This window comes from Ammospiza nelsoni, chromosome 3, assembly GCF_027579445.1.
Source record: "Ammospiza nelsoni isolate bAmmNel1 chromosome 3, bAmmNel1.pri, whole genome shotgun sequence".
NCBI lineage: Eukaryota > Metazoa > Chordata > Aves > Passeriformes > Passerellidae > Ammospiza > Ammospiza nelsoni.
The window spans coordinates 12,718,235-12,731,510 of NC_080635.1; the positions used below are offsets into that span (position 1 = coordinate 12,718,235).

Sequence of the window (13,276 nt, forward strand, 5' to 3'; positions counted from 1 at the left end):
TGGACAGCACTGCAACACATTAATCCCTGACACAGCACTATAGCACAGCTTTAACAGCAGCACTGCTGTCCTCAGCACACACCCACTGATGCAATCTCTGAACACAGCAAGAGTTTGCCTAACATCTCTAGCATGATTTTATTTCTATTCTCTCCTGTGACAAACAACTTTTCCCATTAGTCTTTCAACGCTGACAGTTTTAAATATAGGTAGCATTCTTCAGTTACAATTTAAAATGCTAAATTTCAAGGAGAAAATAAACTTGTACCAGCATGCTTTCAAACTGCCTCAATGAGAGAAGCACATCAGATAAAAATCAATGTATTCTTACTTTGTAGACAGCCCTCACTAATCATGATCAGCTCAGACATTCCAGTTGAAATGGAACTTCACCCCAACCTCTGCTTCCATTACAAAACCACAACTCAGGCAGGAAGAGCAGCCTGCAGTGTATTTGACTCAAGCATTACCATTCACATAGCAAACAAAAAAAATCCCTCCCACCCAGTCACCCAACTCATCCCTTCCAAGACCTGTGCAGGTATACAGAAAAAAATCTCTGACAAACTGCAGGGACATCTGGTTGGAAAAGACCAAAGACTGTGGAATCCAACCATTAACCCAGCACAGCCAGGGCCACCGCTGAGCCACGTCCCTGAGTGCCACATCCATGTGCATTGCTAACACCTCCAGGGTGGTGATTCCAACACCTCCAGGTGGCCTGTTCCATGGTTTGACAGCCCTTTTGGGGAAGAAGTCTTTCCTAATACCCAACCTAAAGCACCTCTGGTGCAATTTGAGGCTGTTTTTTCTTATCCTATCATTGTTATATGGGAGAAGAGACCAATCCCCACCTGGCTACACCCTCCTTCCAGGGACTTGTAGAGAGGGACAAGGTGTCCCTCGAGCCTCCTTTGGTCCAGACTGAGCCTCCCCAGCTGCTTCTCATCAGCCTTGAGCTCCAGACCCCTGTTCAGCTCCACTGTCCTCCTCTGGAGCCTCTCCAGCACCTCAGTGTGTTTCCCCTAGTGAGGGGCCCAGAACTGGACACAGCACTGGAGGTGTGGCTTCACCAGCGCCAAGTGCAGGGGGACAATCCCTGCCCTGGTCCTGCTGGCCACACTAGTGCTGATACAGGCCAGGATGCCACTGGCCTTCCTGGCCACCTGGACATACTTCAGATGTTGTTTTTTTTCTAATGGAGCACTAACATAGCATTACTAAATCTTCAGTGAATTAACTGATATAATTGCATCACACAAAAAAGAATCATAGTCTAGGACAAAGATTTTTTGTGTACCTACTGCTGCTTTCCAAGGCTCTGGCAACTGTTTGACACCTCAGCTGTTAGACTTTCTAGCACACTTCTGGAAAAGCATTACCCATTCTGTCTGTGCAATCAATAGCACTCAATATGAAAAACCATTTTATTGCAAACTTCTAACAGGACAAAATGATCCCAACTAAAGCAGGAATCTGGCATGTAATGTGCTCATAATTTTTTACAAAATAATTACAATCCAAGAAAAAATGCCTACATAAATGAGCACAAGTATCATAAAGTATAAAAGCTACAAGACAAGAAAATTATAGTTCTTTCAATACAAAATATGCTTCAGAAGCTCCATCCTGTTCTTGCACATTTCATGATGTAACTTTCGTTCGAGAAATTATTTCATTCACAAAACTGTTGTTCTTTGCCAGCACATCATTTCTCAGCTGCTTCAACTTGACTTTGATGTCTTCTTCTGACATATCTGTCAAGGGCAATGCTTTCACTTGACAGAGAAAATCCTGAATTATCTTTTCACCTTCCTGAAATGGAGAGAAGAGAAGGAAAAGAAAACAGAAAAGGTGTTCAGATTGCAAGCAGGAATTTTCCAAATTCCCTATAGACACAAAGTATTTTTCATCAGCAGAAACTCAGTGCAGGCAAAAATCATGGCTATTTTTGTCCTTACTATCAAGTTCTGAAGACCAGAACAAACCACTTACACTGGTACCAGAAGTTCTTTTTCCATGCATGAGCAAAAAGCACCAGCTGATCAGCATAAACACAGTATTTAACATTGCAATCTCCTGTAAGTGTTCCACACTTAATTCCAGTGTGCAGCAACATGAGGTGAGCACTGCCAGCAGTAACAGCACCAGAATGGTCATATTACCCAAACCAGTTACTTTTAGAAGGGACTGTCAGTCAAAAGCAATGCTTCAACATGCAAGAGGAAAGGACAAATTGTAACCAAGCAACTGCAGAGTGGTCGTCACCAAGGAGAACAGATGATAATTAAGCTTTATGCATATGCTTTTACACAAACAGGCAAAGTGGGACTTCTAAACAATCTGACTTAAATAGCAAGAACAAACATTGCAATGAACAGCATTCAGAATCCCTGTACTGGAAACAACTGGTCCAGAATGCAGAAGTTTGCCCACTCCTCTGCACTGTAGAATTCTACTGAAAAGTTCACTGAGTTTTCCTCTGATCATTTAAGATTGATGCAGTAGTTTTCAGTGCAGAAGTTTCCAAAAAGTAATAGCACCCTTTTCCCTCTACACACAATGTAAATCAAATTTCCTGGGTGAGACATCTAAAGCTCTGCCATCCTATTGCCTAGAAGGTTTATGGTATATATTCTATTACTGAAACAGCCAAGAATAAAACATGATGATGTATCTGTCACAAGCTTTTGCTATGTCAATTCAATTTACACCAATTTAGGACCATGCAGCCAGGTCCAACTGATCTCAAAATTCCCTCACCATGATGCCTGACACAGGAAAGGTAATAGTGGAGCAACTGAGGTAGCTGGAAGGGAAGCCTTCTGTCAGTAAAAAACAAAACAAACCAGAGATTGTTCCTGGTTCAGTAAGTGGATCTGATGCTTTAGATGAACAACAAATGCAGCTGACCTCTGAAACTGAAAATAAAGTAACAGCTAACAGCCTCTGTCTAGAGCAAAGGCTTTTTAAATGTAGGAATTGTTCTGGATGTGGACTAACACTTCAAGGTTTCCACACACTGGAGTAGTCCCTAGTCTCTGCCAGAAGGAGATCAGGGTGGTACAAGGCTGTGGAGCCTCAGGCTGGCTGCTGGGACACAAAACAAAGCTCTGTGGTTTTGCAGGTTTGTGTGCATGCAGCCAGGAGCACCCAGCTGCACTGGACAAAAACCAATGCAAGCCACAAAGCAGCAGCACTGGATTTCCCAGGAGAATGCCACAGATGCCACTGTCAGGACTCGTAATCCAGCAACAAGACAACACAGGATGTTCTGTGAAAGCTTCCTGGAGCCTTTGCTTTCCTCTACACTACTTGCAAAGGAAGGTTCTCTAAAGCAACTTTGCTTTGTGACATCCATAAATCAAGTGTAAATCAGCCATTCAGGTACTGATTGGTGTGTAATTTGGTATGATCAGCTGCTGAGATGTGACAGGTCTGATGGGACATGGAAGGGCACCAAGGAGAAGGCTGGGTGTTCACCTTTCCTCTGGTGTGAACAGATCTGCTCACACTGGGCTCCAAGAACACCACGGCACCAATGAACACTCAAACAAGGGGGGGCAAAACCAGGTGTGACCCAACTGCAGGGCCAAGAATATTCTACACAATGGCAACAAAAGCTGTATTTTAAATCTATATTTTTAGATAAAATTCTTGCCTACATTAAATTAATCTAAATCAAACTCACTACCCCTGACCATCTCTTCAACTCCTAACAAACATAGTAGCCAAGCCATTTTGTAATGGAAAAATACATTACAGGGTAATTATCCTCAGGCTTTGGGGGGATCTGAATCCTTAAATGATTTTGCTTCAGCAATTCAAATTTTAAAAAAATATTTCTGACAGCAAACCTCTCTTTCTCTGTATAATTTCTTGGCTGGTGGTTCTCCTTCGGATTCCTTGGACTTGCCAATGTTTTGAAACTCCTCCAGCTCCAGTGCTTTCTCTCTTGCACTTTCTATCACATGTTTTGGGAAAGCCGCCAACTCTGCTACATGTATTCCAAAACTCTGGTCACAAACACCTGGATGCAGAGGAAAAAAACCCAGTTAAGAATTCTTAGAAGACAATATGGCTACACAGAGATTATATGGACATGCTTGTAATAGTTCTTTGTTCTGAAAAATTAGGTGCAGGACATTATTTGTTTGTCCTCAACATTTTCTGATTTCCTTTTTCCACTAAAAATGATAAAACAAAGAATATGCTCTTATTTAATTAAGCTCTATTAGAGCAGTAATTGTAGAGCTCCAAAGTGCTTCAAGAAGAAACAGAAAACTCTTCAGGCAGAGAGAATTTCCCTCTAGTATTTGAATCAAATTGAACAATGGTTTTTATTAAAGTATTTTGGCACAGTCTGTAGAATATAATAATTTGCATGTTTTTAATAGGTACCTTTGACATTTACTCTATACCTATATAAATATATATGTGTGTGTATAGACAAATATTAAAAATGTTGTATTCTAGATCATCTCTCTCCTCCTCTGCATCTGTACCACATAATTCCTCAGTCTGCAGTCATCTTTAATTATATCAAAATCTCTCAACTGTAACTTCACACTTACTTCAATTAATACACTGTTCATAACATGTTCGAGAAAAGTCCTCTTAATTACTCAGAATATGTAAATTATACACACTTACATAAAACAATTTTTACTTCAGTATCAAAAGCCCTCTGATAAAAATCTATCAATTCTTATTTGTTTATATTATCATAATTCCATTTGTCCTCCCACAGATATTGCTACATCCTTTTAATTCTGGTCTCCAGCAAGGAGTTAAGAATAAATTAATTACACTTACAAAATGTCAATTGTTTTTGGTTTTTTTTGTTAACTAATCATCTATTAAATACCAAGTAACCAAAGAATAGGTGAAGGAAAACTTAGCATTTAGACTTTTTCTGTTTTATTAACCCTGTGATCTCTCAGGTTTCTTAAAGGAAAGGAATCCATTTAAGCAGGAATTGATGTTCTTGATTTTGTTTTAAAAAGACACACCTGCCCAGACCCAGAGCTAACTCAGTTCTCAGCTCAGAGAATCCTGAGCAGAGGCCTCACTTCATGAGTCTCCTCTTCTGGTGATTTTGTCACTCTTGAAGCACAAAGACATGGTTGGAAACACTGTATAGAAGTTCCTTATCATGTTTTCCAGGTCTGGTTATACATTTCCAACGACATCAAACCTGCTATTTGTTTCACAACACAGCTGTATCTGAGCTGCCTGTATGCACATCCCTGATAGAGCAATGTGACAACCCCAAAAAGGAAAGAGCACAACATTAATGCAGAAACTTAGGTGAGAGATGGTTATCTGATTGGAGACCAGGTATTTAAAGATGAAGATTTCATAGTGTTGCATCTCCTGTGACAGAGGTTTAAGTAGAAAGATAAAAATTTTGTGTCTCCATGCTCAACAGCACTTCCAAGAAAACGGATGGAACAAAAAGACATTGCATGTACAAAGATGTGTATGACTAAAAATGGCAAAACTGACTGAAGAAAAATATGAAACTGGGCTTCTACAGTTCTTATCACAACCAGAATGGCTGAATTAATACAGACAGGTTTTAAAAACAAAAGGAGTTGGGAATATCAGGGGGCTTTATTGTAGGAGCTGCTGCTCCAGAAGATGTAGAAGGTTTTCATATAGTGTGTATTGATTCTCTCCTCAACCAACATGCTCAAACTGAGGCACCTAAAGATGGCTTGTTGGCATATTCTGTACATCATCTCCTGCTGTTCAAAATCCCCTTGGTACCCAATGTGCACTTGCAGCAGTTCATGACTATTTTTATGACTATTTTTATTCAGTTCCAATGCCACACTGAGTCCCCTTTTAAGCACCAATTTGAGCCTGAACATTCACTTTGTGGAAGGAGCTCAGCATGTGCCGGAGAAGATGGGGAACAGCAAACTAGGAAAGAACCACAGACACCTCCTCTCCAGTGGGAACCAGAGCCACAGCAATTTGGAGCAATATTCAAGCAAAAACTGGGCATTCCCTAGGAGCATTCCTTACTTCTGCTCCTGCTGTGATTCCCCTTGCTCAGAGCAGCCTCCCACAGCTTTACAGAAAAGTACCCAAAACCTAACTCCAAGATTATAGCCAGAGGGGAACACAAAATTACAAGTGGTCATACATGTAATCTACAGGCAAGAAATGATGTAATTTAATGGATTTAAAACCAGAAGAAATGAGTAAGAAGTAGGCAGTTAGTGATGTCATAGGAGTAAAACCAGCAAGGTATCAGACCCAGGATAGCCAGTGTTCTACAGTAACCCTGCTCTGCCCATTTAGTGTTACCTAAGCCATTCCTCTGCTGTGCAACTCAGAAGAGGAAAATTAAGAGGTACACAGAGTGAGAAGGAGCACTCTGCCCACATTTTAAATCAAAACTTCAGCCCAGAGATTGCCAGCTGGACTGAAATACTCTAGTGAGAACAATCCAAAATCACTGTAGAGTTCACAACTAAATTAGAATGCCATAAATGGGCACACCTTGCAAGCCACAGTTACAGCTCTGCTTTATTTAGCAATAAATACAGGCTCCTGCTGAAGGGAACAAAACCAAATGATGGGGATATAGGGAAACAGGAGGAATAGATGAAATTATGCCTGATTAAAAATTGTTTCATTTAATACTGAAAGGAATAACTGGATCCACTAAAAGACTTTAATTAAATACATCTAACTGAAATTGTACTAACAAAACAGGCTTCTTGTTGTTTTCTTGTGATGCCATTTGCTAAAAATTACCCACATGACTTTTCCTACATCAAACTCCTATATAAATTGGGCAATGTAAGACTAAGTCTTATTACAATGAAATAGCCATTATTAAAAACTGTCAGCACATAAAAGGTGCACTCATTCCTTTTAAAAGAACAGTTTAAGAAATGTAAGTCTCTTCCATAAGCAGGTCAAAATAGCTGTTTTAGGAAAACTGAAAATAACCTTCTGGAACCCTTCTTCTTTAAAAAAGGGAACAACTCAAAAGCATCAACCTGAGTGTCAGAAATAGGCTAGACACCCTAAGAAATAATCATTAACATCATCACCTACTGTGCTCACACAGAGCTCCTGTCACACACACTGTCCATGGACAGAGAAGAATGAATATATATATATATATATATATATATATATATATATATAAAATATATATTATAAACCCCAAGCCTGGAGTGTGACACGAATTTTGGGGGGGATTTTTTTTTTCCATTAATGCTGGAACCCTGATTACTGAGAATTTTTAACTTTCTGTGCTGACAAGCACTGACCCCCAAGAGAACACTGCAATTAACCTGAAGCCATAGAGAAAGCTTCCAAAATTGAATAATAGAACTAGGATTATAAGTGTGTAGTTTGAACAGAAATGTGTAATATCACAAAGCAAAAAACTTGGGAGTTTAAAGATTTTTTATATATAAAACAAAACAGAAGTTTTAGAGCAGAAGCTAGTCCTTCTTCTTCATGAGTTTAAGTAATGTGTAATTAGATAAAGTCCACGTTGAGGGTTTGTGTAGTTATTAAGTAAAAAATAATTTAAGTGCCGTTTCTTAATTAAACAGTTTATCCTTCAAAAACCTTCTAGAAAAAGAAATACATCTCCATTTTTTAATTTATTAGTAAAGCACTGCAGAACTCACAACTTATAGGACTGTTGCATAAATAAACACTAATAAACATCTAAATCTGAACAAAAAGCTCTAGATCACACATTTAATCCCAACCTTAAAAAAAAAAAAAAACAAAAAACAAACCCAAAAAATCTCCAAAAAAATCTCCAAAAAACCAAAAGCAAAATAAGGCCAAAAAACCAACCAAACAAAAAACCAACAAAACCAAAAAACAATAACAAAAAAACCCATAAAAACCCTCAAAAAATAAAACAAAAAAAAAACACCAACCAACCAAACAAAAAAAAAAGAAAAAAAAACCCCCACAAAACAAAATTAAAAAAAAAAACAAAACAAAACAAAACAAAAAGGCACCAAAAAAAAAAACCAAAAAACCCACAACAAACCCAAAACAGAAAATCCACACAATAAGACTTTTCTCTCTCAGGACTCTCAGACTTTTCTCAAAGCTGAGACCCGGCCTTACCTTCCTTGACCCGATAGAGCATGGTGAGTGTGTCATCGCTGGTCAGAGCAGTGACATGGAGGTTGTTTACTGTTGGCACTTGGTCAGCAAGAGCTGTGAGCTCATGGAAGTGTGTGGCAAACATGGCAAACCCACAGATTTTGCTGGCAATGTATTCCGAGATAGCCCAGGCCAAGCCAAAGCCATCGTAGGTGGAAGTTCCTCTTCCCAGCTCATCAATGATTATCAGGGAGTTTTCAGTTGCTGTCCTAAAAGCACAAGAGCATTTGTTAATGTTTGAGAGCAGCATGAACTCTGGATATTGGAATATGACAAGTTCTGCTGTGGATGCAGAGCATGGAAGAGGCAAAAGACCCTGCTTATTTACAAATATAGTGCAGACACAGCATCACACAGATCATTCCACACTAGGCTCTTGGTCCCATTTAGACTTCGGCCTCTTGGTAGAAACTCTGTATTGACCACTGGAATAAACAGAAGGCTACTTCCAGAACTTATGCACCAGCTAAAAAGAATTTGAGATTCTCTATTGTATGTGCACTCCCCTCAATGAAGGCAGGAATGATGAATCTGACTCCATGTTTTCAGAAGGCTAATTTATTATTTTATGATACTGTATTATATTAAAAAATACTATATTAACTATACTAAAGAATACAGCAAGGATACTTACAGAAGGCTAAAAAGATAATAATGAAAATTCATGACTCTCTCCAGAGTCTCAACACAGCTTGACAGTGATTGGCCAATGAGTCAAAATAATTCACAGAAAATCAATGAAACAATCACGTGTTGGTAAACAATCTCCAAACAGATTCCACATGAGCAAAACAGAGGAGAAGCAAATGAGATATTTATTGTTTTCATTTTTTGAGGCTTCTCAGTTTCCCAGGAGAAAAATCCTGGGTGAAGGGGTTTTTCAGAAAATGTGAATGCGACAACTCTCCACTAAGACTCCACAGAAAAGAAAAATCTCAAATGCACCTCTCTCAGAGCACTTCTTTTCCCACCAAGCCCCAACAAGACAATCAAACAAAAGCCCAGGACTTGCCTGAGGATTGAGGCAGTTTCCAGCATCTCAGCCATGAAGGTGGACACTCCTTTGAGCTGGCTGTCCCCGGCTCCCACCCGAGCCAGGATACAATCCACAATGGTTATTTCTGCAGACTCACAGGGCACAAAGCACCCAATCTGGGCCATGAGAACAATCACCCCTGTCTGCCGGATGTATGTTGATTTTCCCCCCATGTTAGGGCCTAAAGGAGAAATTTTCCAAAAATTAATTGAAAAAGCATCATCTTTTTACAATTCAACAGTTTTTTAAAAGGAGAAAAGGCTCTAAATTAGAACAAAGAGTGTTTAAATTTATTACTCTCTTGCCAGAAAAGAGCAGCAAACTTGTCTAACAGGTACAACAAGTGGCTCCAGGGCTAACAAGGCTTGATTGTTTGTCTTACTGAATGCTCCTTTTTCAAAAGAAAGGTGAACACAGAAAATCAGGGGCCTTCATTAGTTTTGGGACTTTTCAAAAGTATAAGCAGTCATCTAAAACATGTATTCATACCTAAAACTAATAAGCTTTAAATTAAAAAATTATCAGTATTTATTTCTGCTTAAGAATTGTAATAATTTATTTTTACCTCAAACAACTATTAACATTTCTCTGTAAAAATGAAAAGCTTAGTTACAGACTGGGTACAAGCTAATGGGTCGCTCAGAATCAGCAAACCCAGATATTAAGCAGTTAATTGTAACTGAAATACAAATGAAATAAAAAGTATTATCCAGAAAACCAGTAATTAAAACCAATTTTACACTTTTGCTAACCAGCAAAAGAAGCGTGTTACCATGCATTAATTCTGATTTTTTATTTTTCTTTTTGATTATGTTAGAAGTGCTCATTAATTATTCTCTAATTTCAGATCTTTGCCACTCAGAACGTATGTTAAGGACATCTGGATGGAAATTAAGATTCAATTAAATCTATAAACACTTAAAATGTTTTAGTGTGTAGTAAAATTATCTTAATTACACCAGAGAAAAGGGTAAAAAATGGTACAGTCACTGAAACATGTATTGCATTGAAAATAATCTTTAATGCTTCACAAAGAAAACACTAACAAAGCACAACTGATGCCTAGTGGAATTTTCCAAATCACTTTAGCAGGGTCAGGCTTTCCAGCTCCTGAAGCTGCCTGGCTTGTGCAGTTACATTCACTAAGTTCTTACTTTAGGGAAGGACTAATTTCTTATTTTCTACTGTCCAGCAGCCTCTCTTTTCTCCAGAAATGACTCTTTGTAAATTAGTGATCACCTTCTCCAAACAGTACATTACAACTAAAATTATAATAACTAATTCCAGTACAGTTAGTCTGGATTATGAAAACTGTGCTTGTATGTACAGAAATATATAGAATATCCACAGTCAAAGGGTAACATGAACATTGTGGACACTTTTTAAAAATATATAATAAAACTAGCAATAAATAATAGGTTACAAATACCCTCCCTTCTTTTCCAGAGCTAAATCTTACTCCCCATGTAGAAAGATGATAACTCAGTAGCTGCTCGCCCTTGATGAGAGAAATCGTTCTGACAGAAATTTATTAGCTCGCTGATTTGTTTTGCCTGTTGCTGGTTTGGTTTTTTCCTCTTTAAAAAGACATCATTATTGGAAACACGCGAGACATTCACAAAGTAAACAACAAACAAACAAAGAAGAGAAGGGCAGTATTTACCAGTAATGATGTGGAACATCTGCTTGCCCTTCTCGAAGGTGATGTCGTTGGGGATGAAGGCCACGTCGTCCTGCGCCTCGATGCAGGGGTGCCGGGCCCCCCTCAGCACCATCCTGCCCCGGCCCTTCTCCAGCACCACAGGCCGCACGTACGGCACCGGGGCCCCGTTGGACACGTGGGCAAAGCTGACAATGGCGTCCAGCTGGGCTATCACATCGTTCATGGTCTGCATGGGCTCTGCATAGCCTGTGTGCACACAGGGGATGGGGGGTCAGGGCCATCAGCTGTTCTTTTGCTCTGCTGAGAAGGTACCTTGAAGCCTACGCTGAGTCCAGCAAGGTAATTCATCTGCAGTAACAACTGTCTTCAAGAGGAAAGTCACCCCCTGGGAGAGCCTAGGGTGCAATCCTGAAGCTCCCATGCCTTGAATACCAAGGACACTTCTTCAGACTAAGGAAAGGAGGAGGTGAGGCCATGTCACAGACATCTTTCATAAAAATCCTTTCTTTAGGATTTTTCCCTCTTCTGGAGGGCTGAAGCCCCAGAAAGAGAATGTAAACAATGGTTATCTGCCGCTGTGGAATGCAACAGGTGCAGCTGTGATTTGCCCATGTTCCATGTTTACAATTAAGGGCCAATCAGGGACCAAGCTCTCTGAGACAGATTCACAGAGAGCTCCCTTGTTTATTCCTTCCTATGCTATTCTTAGCTTAGCAGCTTCTGAACTTTTCTCTCTATTCCTATTAATATAGTATTAATGTATTATATATCATAAAATAATAAATCCAGCCTTCTGATCATGGAGTCAAGATTCTCGTCTCTCTCTTCACCCCTGAGGAACCCTTACGAGCCCAGTAACCACACCATGTTGATTATTTTCCTCATCTGGAAATCCAGTAAGTTTCCTTCATGAACAATACACAGCACTGTGATGCTCATGCAAGCAAAGACACTTCAGACACAGCACAGACACTTCAGACACAGCAGCCATCTGTGCTTGTGTGAATGATGGCGGGGAGAGGTCTGTCAGATACAGAGCCTGTGACACCAGGATAGATGGCCCAGCATCACCAGTACCAGCTTTTGAAGTTCTGGTGTTTGGCTTTTGAAGTTTTGGTGTTTTCTTCTGTGAAAGGGATGAGGGACTGGAGCCTAAAGCCCAAATTCCCCAGTGTCTCTTCTGCTTTTGGTGAAGGATAGTAAAGAATGCCCTGTAAGTAGGCAATCTTAGAGCAAAATATATGGAAAAAACTTAGGAAACCAGTAATTTTTATTGTCATATAAGCAGTGACTAACTTGATCTTCTACTCCTTATCAATGTTCTTAGACCTCAGGTCCCGCTCCTTCAGTCCTCTGTTCTCCTTTACCTCTTCTGCTGTGAAGATGCCCAGAGTCAGGCAGGTAGGTGGAGGGAGGATAGATGTGACCCTTATGGCCTTATTTTTGTTCCTATTATGGGATTAGCATTTGCACACACCTCATCACTGCACATCTGCAGCAATGCCAGGAAAGGGTCTGGTTACAGAAAGCAATTAATATTTCAAAAAATCCTGGGAGAAGGAATTTTTCAGAAAATGTCAGTGTGACAATTCTCCACTAAGATTCCCCAGAAAAGAAAAATCTCAAATGCACCTCTCTTCAATTGGTGTCAAAAGTGAGCTCACATCTCACTTTTGACACCAATTCTTTGGGCAATATTACAGTTTGTCTCTGTAAAAGAGAAACCTCAAAGAAACAGCAAGTCCTCCCTCCCAGCACTCCAGACTGACACACATCAACAGTGGCATATTCACCTGAAGCAATGTTAATGATTTCCTTAACAATTGCATCCTGAGCCTCTTCATACTCTTCCCTGTTCTTTATATATTCATCATTGATGGCACTCAGTTTGCTGTGAACAAAACAAGAGTATTTAGAAGCTGTGATGTTGTGCCTTCACCTATAGTGCCAAACTTTTGGCCTCCTCATCTGAGTCTATACCAAGTGTCCCCAGCTGTTTTAACAGCAAGGTTCAGCACAAAGACCACAAAGCAACTGACCTACAATTCATCCACACCAAGGCAGCCTCAAGATTAATTCCAAGTTTAAGATCACCCATAAAGGCCAAACCAGAAATTCTAGCATCAACACATGACATCATCTATGTTTGTTATAGAGCTGCTGTGTGATAAGAACTAGCTCTTCAAAGTGAATTTCTGGCTATTTTGCTACATTTTGCTGCTAAGCAACTGTGTAATTAGCCCAGAGTCCTACAACAGGCTTATCAGATCTGAAGGCATTGGCTTCTTTCATTTGGTAAAAACCTAAATTAATTACTGTCACTATGAACAGGTTCTGATCTTCCAACTTAGGTAAGCTGAAATAAAGACAAGAGTTTAAACAAGTTTTTATTCTTCTCAAGCTTGTCTCCTAAACAA

At 39.6% G+C, this 13,276-nt stretch overlaps 1 protein-coding gene across 2 annotated transcripts in view; it reads right to left on the bottom strand.

Annotated features, from left to right (window-relative positions):
* Positions 1 to 1,409: 1,409 nt before the first annotated feature.
* The window catches only part of MSH2 (mutS homolog 2), a 48,653-nt gene continuing 36,786 nt past the window's right edge, over positions 1,410 to 13,276 (bottom strand). The window contains exons 11-16 of one of the 2 annotated variants that reach the window (XM_059467808.1): positions 12,653 to 12,750; positions 10,860 to 11,105; positions 9,173 to 9,377; positions 8,122 to 8,369; positions 3,858 to 4,030; positions 1,410 to 1,815 (exon numbers count right to left, since the gene is read on the bottom strand). In XM_059467808.1, the coding sequence (XP_059323791.1) occupies positions 1,645 to 1,815; positions 3,858 to 4,030; positions 8,122 to 8,369; positions 9,173 to 9,377; positions 10,860 to 11,105; positions 12,653 to 12,750 (1,141 nt within the window). In that variant the 3' untranslated portion in view covers positions 1,410 to 1,644. Of the gene's footprint in view, positions 1,816 to 3,857; positions 4,031 to 8,121; positions 8,370 to 9,171; positions 9,378 to 10,859; positions 11,106 to 12,652; positions 12,751 to 13,276 lie in introns of those variants that run through there. The other variant, XM_059467809.1, reaches the window with a different exon arrangement.